General features: G+C 42.8%; 1 protein-coding gene across 2 annotated transcripts in view; it reads right to left on the bottom strand.

Moving 5' to 3' along the window:
- golph3 (golgi phosphoprotein 3) overlaps positions 1 to 17,515 on the bottom strand; it is a 45,634-nt gene extending 28,119 nt beyond the window's left edge. Inside the window, exons 1-2 of one of the 2 annotated variants that reach the window (XM_034169743.1) lie at positions 17,071 to 17,514; positions 14,236 to 14,367 (exon numbers count right to left, since the gene is read on the bottom strand). In XM_034169743.1, the coding sequence (XP_034025634.1) occupies positions 14,236 to 14,367; positions 17,071 to 17,274 (336 nt within the window). In that variant the 5' untranslated portion in view covers positions 17,275 to 17,514. Of the gene's footprint in view, positions 1 to 14,235; positions 14,368 to 17,070 lie in introns of both variants that reach the window. The other variant, XM_034169744.1, reaches the window with a different exon arrangement.
- Between the last annotated feature and the right edge of the window lie 297 nt (positions 17,516 to 17,812).

Here is a 17,812-nt window from a genome sequence, read left to right as displayed (position 1 = left end):
TAAACTGTTTAGTGTTTCTTTATGTTTAAAGTAGACCTGCATTGAAATAAATGTGGTCAGATTTCAGAAAGAAATAGCTGATATGTATTTATAAGACCCTTGTGAATACAGTAAAGTAAGCAGCTAAAATTTAGCCCTCTGTGAAAACAGTTTGTACAGCCGTATTATTTCCATGACGTCAGGGACAAGACGACACGCTCCCGCCTTCAGGCCGATCCCGCATTGAAATTGATTTTATCTGTTAGTAATGTTACTTATACACGTCCTGGTTTCAACATCCAAAAGTAAGCTGCAATGAATGTGAGATACAGATCTGTGTGCTCAGATCAGCAACGACATCGACAATGGGCGCCGTTCTTCCTCTCCCGCTCTCTGCCTCTGCTGCACTTAAGTCTACGGGCTCGTTAACGAGCTCGTTAACCGCCGAGGCGGGCCACTCACACCGCCCGTGGCTGCTTTGCAGCCAGTGTTGTGCCAGATTCAGCGCACAACACCGGCATCACCTCTCTGTCTACTGAATGGAGCTGCAGCACACTTGGCACAAGTCCTGAGATTACGCTCACTGTTTTAATGCGAAGCGGCCGGTACACCTGTTGCTGTAAGGACAGACTTCTTGCAGCAAAATCCACAGCACCGCACATCTCGGCAATCGGAGCCCCAGAGCTCCGTGGACGCTGAGAGAGGTTTATATATTTTTAATGACTGGGATTCTTTGCGGGTCTCGCCTCCATATCCCGCGATGGTACCGGAGGCGAAAGACAGTAGATTTTCATTGCAACACCACTCAATCAAACGGGCGTATGAAAAAGTCCCCCAAAAAAATTTTCAAGCACAAATAAAAGAAATGTGTACTCAAACATGCCGCAAGACAATATGAAGTTTTAAAAAAAAGTAGATACTTCCGTATAAGACAAGAAAAAGGTGCAGATGCAAACTGATGTAAATCCACAAATTACAATTGACGCAATGCATGCTGGGAGAGAGTCTTGTCCGTGACGTCTCGGCAGCGTCCATGATGAGAGGGACAATTTGCGGAGGGCTAAATGATACAGTAAATTTGTCATTTTCAAATGAAGATTTCTCCATTGAATGACAGATCTGGGCTTGCAGATTTACTTTACTACATTCAGAAGGATCTCATGTGTAAATGTAAGTCATTTTTTGTTCAAAAAATCTGACTGCATTTTTTTCCAATGCAAGTCTCCTTTAAAGAAATATTTTTATTTGTCCCAATCAGGAACATTTGCTGTGTAGACAACCAAACGTCCATTGATGAGCTGAACATCACAAAGTCCAGTCGAAAGAAAACATCTCTGCTCTTCAACACAGGAAAAAAGTGTCTTTTGCAACACCACCAGAGTTCAAAGCTGCAGAAGAGACCTTCATCTGGTCCCGAGAATTCAGCATAACCATCACCTGCTTCTAAATAAAAGGCTCTTTCAACAGCAACTATTTTATAATTTTTTAAAAAGCCGTTTCATTTTATATTTTAACAATAAATGAATGGATCATTAAAAATGTCCACAAATCAAAGTCAAAAGACATTTGCACAAGTAGAAGCTCTCCACTTATTGCGCTCACATTCATATTTTAGAAATGACTCTGTCCTGATAACATTAAACAACATTGGCCTCTACTGGTGGTTGGCTCTCACTGCGGTATTGTATCACTTCCTGTTCCGGAGCACAGCGGTGTTTTTCTGTATCTGTTAGCTGTTTAATCTGCGCAGTTAGATTGATCTAGTTATCTAGATTACGATTTGTTTCCCAGTGTAATATTTACGTGCCTTAACTAAAGCACTCCCTCTGCTGAATCACCTCTAAATTATTTACACATTATTCACTTTGCGTGTTTTTAGGAATCCGCTAGCTTAGCGTAGCTACTAGCTCTTAGCCGATTTAGCATGGCGGCTTCTCCTGTCTCTCCCGCACTTTTCTGCTCTGGGTGTGAAATGTTTAGTTATTCCTCGGCCTCCTTTAGCAGTAACGGTACTTGTAATAAGTGTAGCTTATTCGTAGCTTTGGAGGCCAGGCTGGGCGAATTGGAGACTCGGCTCCGCACCGTGGAAAATTCTACAGGTAGCCAGGCCCCTGTAGTCGGTGCGGACCAAGGTAGCTTAGCCGCCGTTAGTTACCCCCTGGCAGATCCCGAGCAGCCGGGAAAGCAGGCCGACTGGGTGACTGTGAGGAGGAAGCGTAGCCCTAAACAGAAGCCCCGTGTACACCGCCAACCCGTTCACATCTCTAACCGTTTTTTCCCCACTCGACGACACACCCGCCGAGGATCAAACTCTGGTTATTGGCGACTCTGTTTTGCGAAATGTGAAGTTAGCGACACCAGCAACCATAGTCAATTGTCTTCCGGGGGCCAGAGCAGGCGACATTGAAGGAAATTTGAAACTGCTGGCTAAGGCTAAGCGTAAATTTGGTAAGACTGTAATTCACGTCGGCAGTAATGACACCCGGTTACGCCAATCGGAGGTCACTAAAATTAACATTAAATCGGTGTGTAACTTTGCAAAAACAATGTCGGACTCTGTAGTTTTCTCTGGGCCCCTCCCCAATCAGACCGGGAGTGACATGTTAGCCGCATGTTCTCCTTGAATTGCTGGCTGTCTGAGTGGTGTCCAAAAAATGAGGTGGGCTTCATAGATAATTGGCAAAGCTTCTGGGGAAAACCTGGTCTTGTTAGGAGAGACGGCATCCATCCCACTTTGGATGGAGCAGCTCTCATTTCTAGAAATCTGGCCAATTTTCTTAAATCCTCCAAACCGTGACTATCCAGGGTTGGGACCAGGAAGCAGAGTTGCAGTCTTACACACCTCTCTGCAGCTTCTCTCCCCCTGCCATCCACTCATTACCCCATCCCCGTAGAGACGGTGCCTGCTCCCAGACTACCAATAACCAGCAAAAATCTATTTAAGCATAAAAATTCAAAAAGAAAAAATAATATAGCACCTTCAACTGCACCACAGACTAAAACAGTTAAATGTGGTCTATTAAACATTAGGTCTCTCTCTTCTAAGTCCCTGTTGGTAAATGATATAATAATTGATCAACATATTGATTTATTCTGCCTTACAGAAACCTGGTTACAGCAGGATGAATATGTTAGTTTAAATGAGTCAACACCCCCGAGTCACACTAACTGTCAGAATGCTCGTAGCACGGGCCGGCGCGGAGGATTAGCAGCAATCTTCCATTCCAGCTTATTAATTAATCAAAAACCCAGACAGAGCTTTAATTCATTTGAAAGCTTGACTCTTAGTCTTGTCCATCCAAATTGGAAGTCCCAAAAACCAGTTTTATTTGTTATTATCTATCGTCCACCTGGTCATTACTGTGAGTTTCTCTGTGAATTTTCAGACCTTTTGTCTGACTTAGTGCTTAGCTCAGATGAGATAATTATAGTGGGCGATTTTAACATCCACACAGATGCTGAGAATGACAGCCTCAACACTGCATTTAATCTATTATTAGACTCTATTGGCTTTGCTCAAAAAGTAAATGAGTCCACCCACCACTTTAATCATATCTTAGATCTTGTTCTGACTTATGGTATGGAAATAGAAGACTTAACAGTATTCCCTGAAAACTCCCTTCTGTCTGATCATTTCTTAATAACATTTACATTTACTCTGATGGACTACCCAGCAGTGGGGAATACATTTCATTACACTAGAAGTCTTTCAGAAAGCGCTGTAACTAGGTTTAAGGATATGATTCCTTCTTTATGTTCTCTAATGCCATATACCAACACAGTGCAGAGTAGCTACCTAAACTCTGTAAGTGAGATAGAGTATCTCGTCAATAGTTTTACATCCTCATTGAAGACAACTTTGGATGCTGTAGCTCCTCTAAAAAAGAGAGCTTTAAATCAGAAGTGCCTGACTCCGTGGTATAACTCACAAACTCGTAGCTTAAAGCAGATAACCCGTAAGTTGGAGAGGAAATGGCGTCTCACTAATTTAGAAGATCTTCACTTAGCCTGGAAAAAGAGTCTGTTGCTCTATAAAAAAGCCCTCCGTAAAGCTAGGACATCTTTCTACTCATCACTAATTGAAGAAAATAAGAACAACCCCAGGTTTCTTTTCAGCACTGTAGCCAGGCTGACAAAGAGTCAGAGCTCTATTGAGCTGAGTATTCCATTAACTTTAACTAGTAATGACTTCATGACTTTCTTTGCTAACAAAATTTTAACTATTAGAGAAAAAATTACTCATAACCATCCCAAAGACGTATCGTTATCTTTGGCTGCTTTCAGTGATGCCGGTATTTGGTTAGACTCTTTCTCTCCGATTGTTCTGTCTGAGTTATTTTCATTAGTTACTTCATCCAAACCATCAACATGTTTATTAGACCCCATTCCTACCAGACTGCTCAAGGAAGCCCTACCATTATTTAATGCTTCGATCTTAAATATGATCAATCTATCTTTGTTAGTTGGCTATGTACCACAGGCTTTTAAGGTGGCAGTAATTAAACCATTACTTAAAAAGCCATCACTTGACCCAGCTATCTTAGCTAATTATAGGCCAATCTCCAACCTTCCTTTTCTCTCAAAAATTCTTGAAAGGGTAGTTGTAAAACAGCTAACTGATCATCTGCAGAGGAATGGTCTATTTGAAGAGTTTCAGTCAAGTTTTAGAATTCATCATAGTACAGAAACAGCATTAGTGAAGGCTACAAATGATCTTCTTATGGCCTCGGACAGTGGACTCATCTCTGTGCTTGTTCTGTTAGACCTCAGTGCTGCTTTTGATACTGTTGACCATAAAATTTTATTACAGAGATTAGAGCATGCCATAGGTATTAAGGCACTGCGCTGCGGTGGTTTGAATCATATTTGTCTAATAGATTACAATTTGTTCATGTAAATGGGGAATCTTCTTCACAGACTAAAGTTAATTATGGAGTTCCACAAGGTTCTGTGCTAGGACCAATTTTATTCACTTTATACATGCTTCCCTTAGGTAGTATTATTAGACGGTATTGCTTAAATTTTCATTGTTACGCAGATGATACCCAGCTTTATCTATCCATGAAGCCAGAGGACACACACCAATTAGCTAAACTGCAGGATTGTCTTACAGACATAAAGACATGGATGACCTCTAATTTCCTGCTTTTAAACTCAGATAAAACTGAAGTTATTGTACTTGGCCCCACAAATCTTAGAAACATGGTGTCTAACCAGATCCTTACTCTGGATGGCATTACCCTGACCTCTAGTAATACTGTGAGAAATCTTGGAGTCATTTTTGATCAGGATATGTCATTCAAAGCGCATATTAAACAAATATGTAGGACTGCTTTTTTGCATTTACGCAATATCTCTAAAATCAGAAAGGTCTTGTCTCAGAGTGATGCTGAAAAACTAATTCATGCATTTATTTCCTCTAGGCTGGACTATTGTAATTCATTATTATCAGGTTGTCCTAAAAGTTCCCTAAAAAGCCTTCAGTTAATTCAAAATGCTGCAGCTAGAGTACTGACGGGGACTAGAAGGAGAGAGCATATCTCACCCATATTGGCCTCTCTTCATTGGCTTCCTGTTAATTCTAGAATAGAATTTAAAATTCTTCTTCTTACTTATAAGGTTTTGAATAATCAGGTCCCATCTTATCTTAGGGACCTCATAGTACCATATCACCCCAATAGAGCGCTTCGCTCTCAGACTGCAGGCTTACTTGTAGTTCCTAGGGTTTGTAAGAGTAGAATGGGAGGCAGAGCCTTCAGCTTTCAGGCTCCTCTCCTGTGGAACCAGCTCCCAATTCAGATCAGGGAGACAGACACCCTCTCTACTTTTAAGATTAGGCTTAAAACTTTCCTTTTTGCTAAAGCTTATAGTTAGGGCTGGATCAGGTGACCCTGAACCATCCCTTAGTTATGCTGCTATAGACGTAGACTGCTGGGGGGTTCCCATGATGCACTGTTTCCCAGCAGAAGACTGCCCCTCCCTGAGCCTGGTTCTGCTGGAGGTTTCTTCCTGTTGAAAGGGAGTTTTTCCTTCCCACTGTAGTGCTTGCTCACAGGGGGTCGTTTTGACCGTTGGGGTTTTACATAATTATTGTATGGCCTTGCCTTACAATATAAAGCGCCTTGGGGCAACTGTTTGTTGTGATTTGGCGCTATATAAAAAAATTGATTGATTGATTGATTAAAGGCAATTACATATTTTGACGAAATTACAAGTTGAAATGACAATATAAAAAAACTCATGAGGTTTATGTCACAGAAATCCTACTTTACAATCACACTGCAGTCACTGTTAAATTATTTCCTGTTGCATTTATAATAAACATTTGTATTTATTTACAGTGTGTTTTTCTGGTTGAAATGAGAAATAATCTACCAGATTTAAAAAAAATGTACAAATTTCCATGTTATTTTGTCTAAAAATAAATGTCCGAGGTTCCTTATGTTAAACAAGAAATTATCGAATCTGACATAACAGGTGGTTGTAATTTACAGATGAAAGGTTTCTAAAGAACCATTTGTTGATTTATTTAGCTATTTTAATTACAAGTGTTCTAAACTTTTAACAGTAATCAGAAATTTTGAGGTAACAAACAACAACAACAAAAAAAAACATTTCCAAGGATTTTTCTTCAGAAAACTGCTCTATAAATGAGCAGTCCTGTCACAAGTTTCTGTTTTGTACAGATCAGCGGTTTCTGCGCCGTTGTACAGATCAGCGGTTTCTGCACCGATCCGTTTTGTACAAATCAGCGGTTTCTGCCACTAGTCTTCCGTGTTTTGGCCCGACGTGTCGTTCCTATTGGACAGCGCGAAGGTACCTCAGAGCTCACAGCGTCGAAAGTTGGATTGGGTTGAACTTTGACCGCGTCAGCCTGCCGACAAGCGGCAATGCGCGCTCCCGTCAGAAGCATTGGTTTAGCTCGGCTTTTGACGCGACGCTTCTGACGCATCTAAAAAGCAACGCGTCTCATTGAAAATAATGCTTTTTTAGACCGATTTTTGACGCATTTGATGCTTCTGACGTGTTCAGTGTGAAAGGCCCATTACAGTTATTTTTAAAATACCTAGAAAAATGTAATGCACCTAGCAAGGGTACAAGCTTGGCCACTGAGATTCAATTCAATTTATTTCATTTATATAGCACCAAAACACAACAAAGCTGCCTCAAGGTGCTTCACACAAGTAAGGTCTAACCTTACCAACCAACCCCATCACCACCTCAGCCAATGGTGTATACACAGGTAAATCCTATTAACTAGCATATGCCTAACTCGCATTAAGGCTTTACTCAGGGTCAATTTGTGGACCCCAAAAAATTTAGACTACTGTATAAAGACTATTGTCTGTTTTTGGTCAACCTCATTAATAATAGGCCCAAAGAACAGACTTTAGTCTGCAGTGAAAATCCTCCTAAAGTTTAGCATATGACCAACCTCCACCCTTTGTTACAGAAATGAGCTGAGTCCCTGTGTGGTTTGTATAGCCTGCATATGTAATAACATGGAGGCCGACACAGGTTTCAGCAGAGAAAAGCAGCCTATTGTTTCTTTGGAATGTGCCAATTAACACTTGAAGGCAGTTTCAGTTCGACACCAACATCCTCCCTTTGAACTCTCACTGCGCTGAGAGTCCAACCATAAATAGGGGATGCATTTCACACAGATGTCACAACCGATGCAACAGAGTTTGCAAAACACAAAATCACGACTCGCCTTCAAAGCTTCCTGTGTTTGGTGGATATCAGCATGTTCTTGACCATCAGAGACTGCGCAGTCCAGGAGGGCCATAGAACAAATCCCAGCTGGCAGATGAGAGTCTATGAGCTGATTGCATTCCTTACAATCCTTTTCCAAAAGGCTGCCGAGGGCTACGTTGGTGCCATGCAATTCATGTGGGCCAATAGATTTGGCAACCCAGATATCAAAGCCATAATGCCCCGTAACCGCTTTCTTGAAATATAGCGGTACCTTCGTTTCGACAACAAGGACATCCGCAAGGAACACTTACAAAGGGACAAATTTGCAGCAATTTCTGACATCTGGCAGGTGTTTGTTCAGAAGTGTGTGTCGTCCTACAGTCCAGGGCAGCATGTTACCGTGGATCAGCAATTATTTCCATGAAAGGTTCGTTGTCCAATTTCAGCAATACATTGCATCCAAGCCTGACAAGTCTGGAATCAAGTTTTGGATTGCAGCAGATCTGGACACGAAATACACTCAACAAAATTATAAACGCAACACTTTTGGTTTTGATCCCATTTTGTATGAGATCAACTCAAAGATCTAAAACTTTTTCCACATACACAATATCACCATTTCCCTCAAATATTGTTCACAAACCAGTCTAAATCTGTGACAGTGAACACTTCTCCTTTGCTGAGATAATCCATCCCACCTCACAGGTGTGCCATATCAAGATGCTGATTAGACACCATGATTAGTGCACAAGTGCCTTAGACTGCCCACAATAAAAGGCCACTCTGAAAGGTGCAGTTTTATCACACAGCACAATGCCACAGATGTCGCAAGATTTGAGGGAGCATGCAATTGGCATGCTGACAGCGGGAATGTCAACCAGAGCTGTTGCTCGTGTATTGAATGTTCATTTCTCTACCATAAGCCGTCTCCAAAGGCATTTCAGAGAATTTGGCAGTACATCCAACCAGCCTCACAACCGCAGACCACGTGTAACCACACCAGTCCAGAACCTCCACATCCAGCATGTTCACCTCCAAGATTGCCTGAGACCAGCCACTCGGACAGCTGCTAAAACAATCGGTTTGCATAACCAAAGAATTTCTGCACAAACTGTCAGAAACTGTCTCAGGGAAGCTCATCTGCATGCTCGTCGTCCTCATCGGGGTCTCGACCTGACTCCAGTTTGTCGTCGTAACCGACTTGAGTGGGCAAATGCTCACATTCGCTGGCGTTTGGCACATTGGAGAGGTGTTCTCTTCACGGATGAATCCCAGTTCACACTGTTCAGGGCAGATGGCAGACAGCATGTGTGGCGTCGTGTGGGTGAGCGGTTTTCTGATGTCAACGTTGTGGATCGAATAGCCCATGGTGGCGGTGGGGTTATGGTATGGGTAAGCGTCTGTTATGGACGAAGAACACAGGTGCATTTTATTGATGGCATTTTGAATGCACAGAGAGAAGAACATCACCTCATGTTGCAGCAGGATAATGCACGGCCCCATGTTGCAAGGATCTGTACACAATTCTTGGAAGCTGAAAATGTCCCAGTTCTTGCATGGCCGGCATACTCACCAGACATGTCACCCATTGAGCATGTTTGGGATGCTCTGGACCGGCGTATACGACAGCGTGTACCAGTTCCTGCCAATATCCAGCAACTTCGCACAGCCATTGAAGAGGAGTGGACCAACATTCCACAGGCCACAATTGACAACCTGATCAACTCTATGCGAAGGAGATGTGTTGCACTGCATGAGGCAAATGATGGTCACACTAGATACTGACTGGTATCCCCCCCAATAAAACAAAACTGCACCTTTCAGAGTGGCCTTTTATTGTGGACAGTCTAAGGCACACATGTGCACTAATCATGGTGTCTAATCAGCATCTTGATATGGCACACCTGTGAGGTGGGATGGATTATCTCAGCAAAGGAGAAGTGCTCACTATCACAGATTTAGACTGGTTTGTGAACAATATTTGAGGGAAATGGTGATATTGTGTATGTGGAAAAAGTTTTAGCTCTTTGAGTTCATCTCATACAAAATGGGAGCAAAACCAAAAGTGTTGCGTTTATATTTTTGGTGAGTGTACATTTGTAATGCCATCCCTTACTTGGGAAAAGATCCGACTCGTCCGGCGGGAGAGAGGCTGTCAGAGAATGTTGTTTTGAAGTTGATGGACCCATTTATGGACCAGGGAAGGACTGTAACTATGGACAATGTCTTCACCTCTCTGTCTTTGGCTAACAGGCTTCTTCAACGAAAAAACTCTGCTTGGTACCATCAACAAAAATCGTCGGGAGCTACAAGCAACTGCCAAGGAAACCTCAGGCCGCCAGTTGTACTCAACACAGGTGTTCACATCTGGAAGTGCCTTGCTGATGGTGTATATACACATACACATACACACACACACACACACACACACACACACACACACAAACAAAAAGAAATCTGTCTGTCTTCTGAGCACCATGAATGAGAAAGTGGAAACTGTGGACACCCGAAAACAAAAACTGAACACTGTTCATTACAACCATTTCAAATGGGTTGTTTATATCATGACCAGAATGCAACTACTCCATGTGTGCAGGAACATGGAGATGGCCCATGGCTGTGTTTTACAACCTGTTGGACATGGCTGCCACAAATACACGTTTTATACACAGCATGTACAGGATCAAAAGAAAAGACACAGTGCCAGGTGCACATACTCTGCAATAGTAACAGAAGCAGTGAACATTGTGTACACTGCTGAAAATACACCTGTGGCAAATGTAGGAAAGACACACCTTGGGAATGTGGAAACTGCTAGTTATGACAACTGTATGCTACATTTGTGTGCTTTGTATAGTAACAAGCCTTTGCTTTGGGAGAAATTAAATTTTGTTAACTTCCTGATGTTGTGGGGGGGGGGGGGGGTGCTAATCTCAGTTCTATGACAGTGTGATCTTAGTACAGTACATTGTCATTGTAATTGGTGTTTAGCCTACAACCAAATTACCATTCATGAAGGATTTTCATCAGAAATACTTCTGCCCTTCTTAAAATGACATTACAATAAGTGTTTTTATGACAAACACAAAATGTATTGTGGATCAAATGATTAAAAATAAGGTAAAACTGTTGTTTGTTTGCTAAATACGAGGTATCTTATAAAAGTAACAGGCAGTTTTATAAAAAAAAAAAAAAAAAAAACTATATGGATTTGATTGACATGCGATTACACCAATCATGCTTGAACCCTCGTGCGCATGCGTGAGTTTTTTCACGCGTGTCGGTGACGTCATTTCCCTGTGGGCAGGCCTTGAGTGAGATGTGGTCCCGCCCTCTCGGCTGAATTCCTTTGTTTCACACGCTGTTCCAGACAGCGCGCGTTGCTTTATCAAAATTTTTTCTGGATCTGTGAGGAATATCCGAGTGGATAGTATTCGAGAAATTAAGCTGGTTTTCGGTGAATAGTTTAACGGCTGATGAGAGATTATGGGGTGTTTCTGTCGGTGTAAGGACTTCCCACGGACCGGGACGTCCTGCAGCGCTTCCAGGCGCCGTCGTCGGCCTGTTTCGACCTGAAAACATCCTAATTTAAGGCTTAATTCACCCAGGACGTCGTGAGAGAACAGAAGATTCAGAAGAGGCCGGCATGAGGACTTTATGTGGACATTCCACTGTTTAAGGACATTTTTTAATGAAAGACGTGCGCGCAAATTCGCCGAGTCGTTTCCGTGATGACTCGGTGAATCTGTGTGCACCGCGACAGGAAAAACACCTCCGTGTTGAAAACCATTTGTAAAATTCAGGCGGCTTTTGATGGCTTTCAACAAGTGAGTAACTGAGAAATTGTTTAACAGCTTGGGCATGTTCCAACTTGCCCGTTAAGGTTTCCAACGTAGGTGTTTTTCCTGTTGCGACCCCCCGCAGTCGGGTCCAGCCCGACATGCGACTCTGCCTGCACGTTCTTTCATTACAAAATGTCCGTTAACAATGGAATGTCCGAATAAACTCCTCATGCCGACTTCTTCTGAAACTTCTCTGTTCTCTGACGACTTCCTGGGTTAACAGAGCCTGAAATGTGGAAGTTTTTAACTTGAAACGGCGAGACGCTGCCGCCTCGAAGCGCAGATCGCCGTCAGGCGCCGTGGGCCGTCCTTAAAGCGACAGTTACAGACCAAAATCTCTCATCAGCCGTTAAATGTTTTACCGAAAACCAGCTGAATTTATCGAATGGTGTCCACTCAGTTGTGCCTTACAGTTTTGAAAAAAATTTGATCAAACAAAGCAGCAGTCTGAGCCACTGAAAAAAAAAAAATCGACGAGAGGGTGGGTGACTCCTCACTTAAAGACTGCCCACAGGCGAATGACGTAACCGACAGGTGTGAAAAAACTCTCACATGCCCATGAGGGTTCAAGCATGTCTGATGTAATCACACGTGATTCAAATCCATATGGTTTTTGAAAAAAATAAGGTCAGATACTTTTCTAATAGACCTCGTAAAATATAAAATGAAAAATGGTTACTCTTAGTACATGAAATAAGATATGACCTCAATGAAATTGACTGCAAAATGAATAATGGCAGACTCCAGCTGAAATAATACTTTTGCACTCAGGTTCAATCAGACGCAACAGCGGAATGTGGCCTATTGTTTCTTTGGAATGTGCCCAGACAGGTTCACTTGAGCTGCATGTTATTTCCTGTCCAAATGTTAGCATATGGAGAGGAATTAAAATGTTTTGCAAAGAGGAGGGGGCAGGCAGCAGAAACAAAAATCTTGGAGCCTGCCAATGTTAACTCATGGTTTCAGATAATTCACGATTCGATTTTGTGGACCCCAACCTGCGCAAGTTAACGGGATTCACCTGTATACAAGGTCTTTTAGAAAAGTATCGGACTTATTTTATGCAAAAACCTGATGGATTTGAATTGTGTGCTTGCATGAGCAAACCTTGAACCTTTGTGCGCATGCGTGAACTTTTTCACGCCTGTCGATTGCATCATTTTCTGGTAAGCAGCCTTTGTGTGAGGACGTGTAGTGTGCTCGGCGAATTTTCATTTCAAGGAAAAAGACGGAATGACTGGAGCAGTGCCGCATCAAATTTTGCCAGAAACTGGGCGACAGCCAGGTGGAAACCATTCGGAAGATTCAGACGGCTTTCGGTGACGATCCTATGGGCATCACAGATTAAGGAGCAGTACAACCGGTTTAAAGACGTCCGTACAACGGTGGAGAGCGAGCCACACTCTGGTCGGCCATCAACATGCTGAAATGACCAGATCATTCCAAAGTGAACGCTGTGGTGATGCGGGATCGTCGTGTGACTGTCCGAGAAATTGCGGAAGAGGTGGACATCAGCACTTTTTCGGTACATTCCAGTGTGACAGAAGATTTGGCCATGAAAAGAGTGGCGGTGAAATTCACGCTGCTGCTGATGGCGCAGCAAAAGCGCCTCCAAGTTGAAGTCTCACAGGACATGCTGTGACATGCCCACCTCTTCCACAATTTCTCGGCTAGTCACACGACTGAAAAGTCACAGAAAGCCGTCTGAATCATCCGAATGGTTTCCACCTGGCTGTCGCCCAGTTTCTGGCAAAATTTGATGTGGCGCTGCTCCAGTTGTTCCGTCTTTTTCCTTGAAATGAAAATCCGCCGAGCGCACTACACGTCCTCACACAAAGGCTGCTTACCAGAAAATGATGCAATCGACAGGCGTGAAAATGTTCACGCATGTGCACGAAGATTCAAGGTTTGCTCATGCAAGCACACGTGATTCAAATCCATCAGGTTTTTGCAAAAAATAATAAGGTTCGATATTTTTCTAACAGACCTTGTACACAAAAAATGAAGATCAAATACAACTTCTTGTGGTAAAATTAAAGCTGCACCTTTGAAATTTCACAAAACAGACAAATAAATAAACCATCGCTTCAAATGCTTCCCTTCAGGGGGAGAATCCCCGCCACCACCCCACCACCCCCAGACAGTGCAAATTTTGATCATATTGGCAATATATCACAAATCCCTTATTTAAATACTAAGGAATTAAATTATAATGTGCCAAAAAAAAAATCTTTTTATGACTAAATCTTAAACCCAGAGCGGTACACCTTTAATGGTCGAAACTTGTCACAATATTTGGCACTCATTCCATTGTAAATGAAACTGACCCATTACATTTTCACAAAATGGGGACATTGCCTAATTGGCTTCTTTGCCCTTTCCAATCACCGAGTTACATGAGTTTTTTGGTTGTTGTATTTTAAACCCTTTTCCTTTTTCACTTTGCTTGTTAAGAGCAGAAAGAAGCCAGGCTTAATTATTTTCTTTACTGACTGAGCATGCAATAAAAAGAGGATTCCCTGAGCTACTAAACTCTGCATATGTACAGAGAACGCGTACATGTTTGAAAATTATTAATAATTCAATTATTAATAATAAATAAGAAAATTAATATTATCACACACCATTCCAGCAAGGAGGTTGGAAGTCATCTTTATATTAATAATATTATGAACCGTTAAACCACTGATGTTCCTGGACAGCAGACATGTTCTACCTTCCTGGACAGCAGACCTCTTCTCCTCATTCCACAGGTCTCCAGCTGCAGGCGTCCTCGCAGGGCCAGCTCGATCAACATGCACCCTCGCAACCCAGAAGAAATGCAATCATTCCAGAAAGACGTGTAGCCCTACAACATTAGAAAACCAATATCAAAAAAGGGAATATGAGTGAAGACTTACAAGATTTGGGGCAGCTTGGTGGCTTAGTGGTTAGAGCTGTTGCCTCACAGTGAGAAGGTCCCATATAAGCCAGTTTTGAGTTTAAGCACCGCAGGGGCTGCTGGGTAAGTTCAAAGGTCAAGCCATACAAACCGCACATTCCCAAGATCACAAACACAAAGCAAACCCACAAAAAATATCTAAATAAAAAAAAAAAAACCCCAAACACGGTCATCATCTTTGTCAAAAGCAGTAAATCGTCACAGTTTCTCTCTATATTATATTCATAAACCTTAACGGAGCTAACGGCTCACTCACTCACAAACACCAAACAAACGCACAAAAAATTAACAGAAAATACAATTCCAAACACGGTCATCATCTTTATCAAAAGCAGTAAATTGCAGTATTAATAGTCACAGTTTTTCTCTGTATTATATTTATGAACTGTTACAGGAACAGCTCGCTCGTGTTGCATTCGTAAACATTACATAAACCAAAACAAATGCACAAACAATAAATAAACAAAGAATAAAATCCCAAACACGGTCATATATTGTGTTCACAAACAACAAACAAATGCACAAAAAAAATATATTAATAATAATAATAAAAATACTGACTTTTGAACTGTTTACTTACCGTTTTTGCCCACGGTGTAACTTATTTCGGCTCTTTAAGCCATTGTGTTACTTCAAAAACATCGTCTTCTTACCAGTGTCAGCAATTTGACTCTATGCATTGACCTGTGAACCGGAAGTGTTAGCTAGCTATCAGTGCATGCGCACTGATAAACTCGAAACTGGCCTGCTTCCAACATGGTCCTTTGTGTGCGAGTTTGAATGTTCTTCCCCTATTTGCGCGGGTTCCCTCAGGGTGCGCTGGCTTCGTCCCACTTCCAAAGACCTATATAGATGGATTGGTGATGAAAGTGACCATAGGTCTGTGTGCGAATGCGAACGTGTCTGTCTCTCTATAGAGGGTTTTCAATCACGTGACCGATTTTCTCCCGTCTCCATCGTGGATTACTATACGGCTGGCACGTGAAAGAAAATAGAGAGAATGAAAGCTTATTACGTGGGTTTAAACCCTCGAGATAAAGCTGTCTATTGTGATAAAGTTGTAGCAGTTGGTTCAGTGGATCCACATGTTATACCGGATAATGAATTTAATGACAATGTAACAAAGTGGTCGGCAGTTTCACAGTGTAAGCTTAATATGGCCAGAACCAAGCAGACTGCCCGTAAATCCACCTGAGGAAAAGCTCAGAGGAAGCAGCTCGCTACCAAAGCTTCCCGGAGGAGCGCTCCGGCTCCATCGGCGTGAAGAAGCCTCACCGTGGTGCTGATAGAGATCCGCCGCTACCAGAAATCCATCGAGCTGCTGATTCGCAAGTTGCCGACCAGGTCAGCCTCAATGGCCTCCTGCAGAGCATCACAGTGGAGCTCTGAAAGCGGAGGTCAGTCTTGAAGTCCTGAGCAATTTCTCTCACCAGGCGCTGGAAGGGCAGCTAGTGGATCAGCAACTCGGTGGATTTTGGGTATCGGGGGATCTTTCTCAGCGCCACGGGCCTGTAACGGTGAGGCTTCTTCATACTGATGGTAGCCGGAGTGCTCTTCCGGGTGGCTTTGTATTTGGATTTACAAGCGGTCTGCTTGGTTCTGGCCATATTAAAGCTTCCTTCAGATCTGCTCTGCTTCTGCTGAGCCAGGTCTCTCTGTGTCGCTTAGAAAGCTCGTAACATTCCACTGCTTGATGCACAATAACTGCTGGTAGCCTGTAAAATAAGCAACCTGCCTCATTTTTAATCACCGACAACAGCACAGAAGTTAACCATTGTTGACGCTTCTGCAATTTTTCACCAAATGCATGTAGAGGATCACAGCGGCCACCACGCTGTAATTCACAATGGCCACGGGACACAAAATCACGTGACCGATACGACACATGAAAACCCTCTATATGCATTGGTCCCATGATCAAATGGAGGCCTGTCCAGGGTGCATCCTGCCTCTAGCCCAATGGATAGGCTCCAGCGCCCCAAACTTTAACTACAACAAGCAGGTTCAGAAAATAAAAGAATTAATAAATGAATGGAAGTATTGGACTGAAGTACATGTGTGTGGGGGGTGAACCCTCCACTTGATTGGAACATATCTCAATTATATTAAACATTTTGTCTTCAAGTAATAATAAAAGAATACAAGAGCATAAGTGTAATGTTTAAGTTTCGGGACTGAAAACGTCCTTCTGGACCAGATGGTGGGCAAACTGCGGCCCTTTGCATGTCCCTGTCCGGCCCTCATGAGGTCTATGATTATTATTACATATATTAAAACTGTCACGCTTGTGTGTTGCAAATCATTAGAGATTTATTTAGGTATATTTAAATATTTACATATTACAATAATAAAAATTACCTATAAAAGCTATTAAATAGGTAATTTTTTTGTAAAATTTGTAATGGGAGACTGCCGAGTTATCGATGGTGTGGCCCTTGGACATAATTCAGGTTCCCTATGTGGCCCCTTGTAAAAATTAATTGCCCACCCCTGTTCTGGACGAACTTTACCAAACAAGCGTCAAAGAGATTCAGTGTGACGTGCGAACCGCGTCACTACAGATAGGCTCGGTTTGATGTGTGGAGCTGTCGCGGTCTGTCGGTAACTAACCTCCCGGTCCTTCAAACCCAGCAGCAGCACTTCCTCCATCAGGGTGAGGCGCGTCTCCTTGGAGTCTCCGGCCTCCTCCTGCTGCTCTCCTCGCCGGGACTCCTGCTCCTCGCGCGCGCACACACCGTCTTTATCGGCGGCGGTGCGCGAGGCTTCGGTTCTCCTCTGCACGAGGCCCGAGCTCCGCTGAACCAACGAAGTCATGACGACAAAAACAGCCCCAGCGCCTCGGACTGCTCGGCTCGAGCTCCTACAGGGAGGGACCTACCTACACCCGACCATCCAGCAGCAGCACCACGTCTCTGAACTGGTTTTTAATACCTACTTTATCTTTTAGCACCGACGCTGTAACATGGATCTGAACGTGCCCAATGTTGACTTTAGCGACGTTAAACCAATCACAGAGCTTCCTCTTATTCTTCTTCTTCCTTTTCAGGGTTCTTTGTGGCTGTTAGCAGATGACACATTTGTGCAGTACCGCCCCCAAGTGGACTGGAATATAAGGAGTACATTAGCCAAAAAGAAATAAGACAAATGGCCACGTTAAGAGACCCCGAAGTCGTTTGAACAAAGAAGGTTTACTTTTGACCAAATATGGGGAAAGTGGTATAAAGTAAGTCAGTTGTATGCATTAGATTGAAACTGTTGACCCCTCGGAGGGGGGGGGGCAGACAGACATAGATTGAATCAGGAAGTCCAATGTACCATCCCTTACGAAAAGAAAATATATTTACCAATATAT

The sequence above is a fragment of the Thalassophryne amazonica genome, chromosome 5, assembly GCF_902500255.1.
Source record: "Thalassophryne amazonica chromosome 5, fThaAma1.1, whole genome shotgun sequence".
Classification (NCBI taxonomy): Eukaryota; Metazoa; Chordata; class Actinopteri; order Batrachoidiformes; family Batrachoididae; genus Thalassophryne; species Thalassophryne amazonica.
The sequence above is the reverse complement of the archived record's forward strand: the minus strand, read 5'-3'. Positions and strand labels throughout refer to the sequence as shown.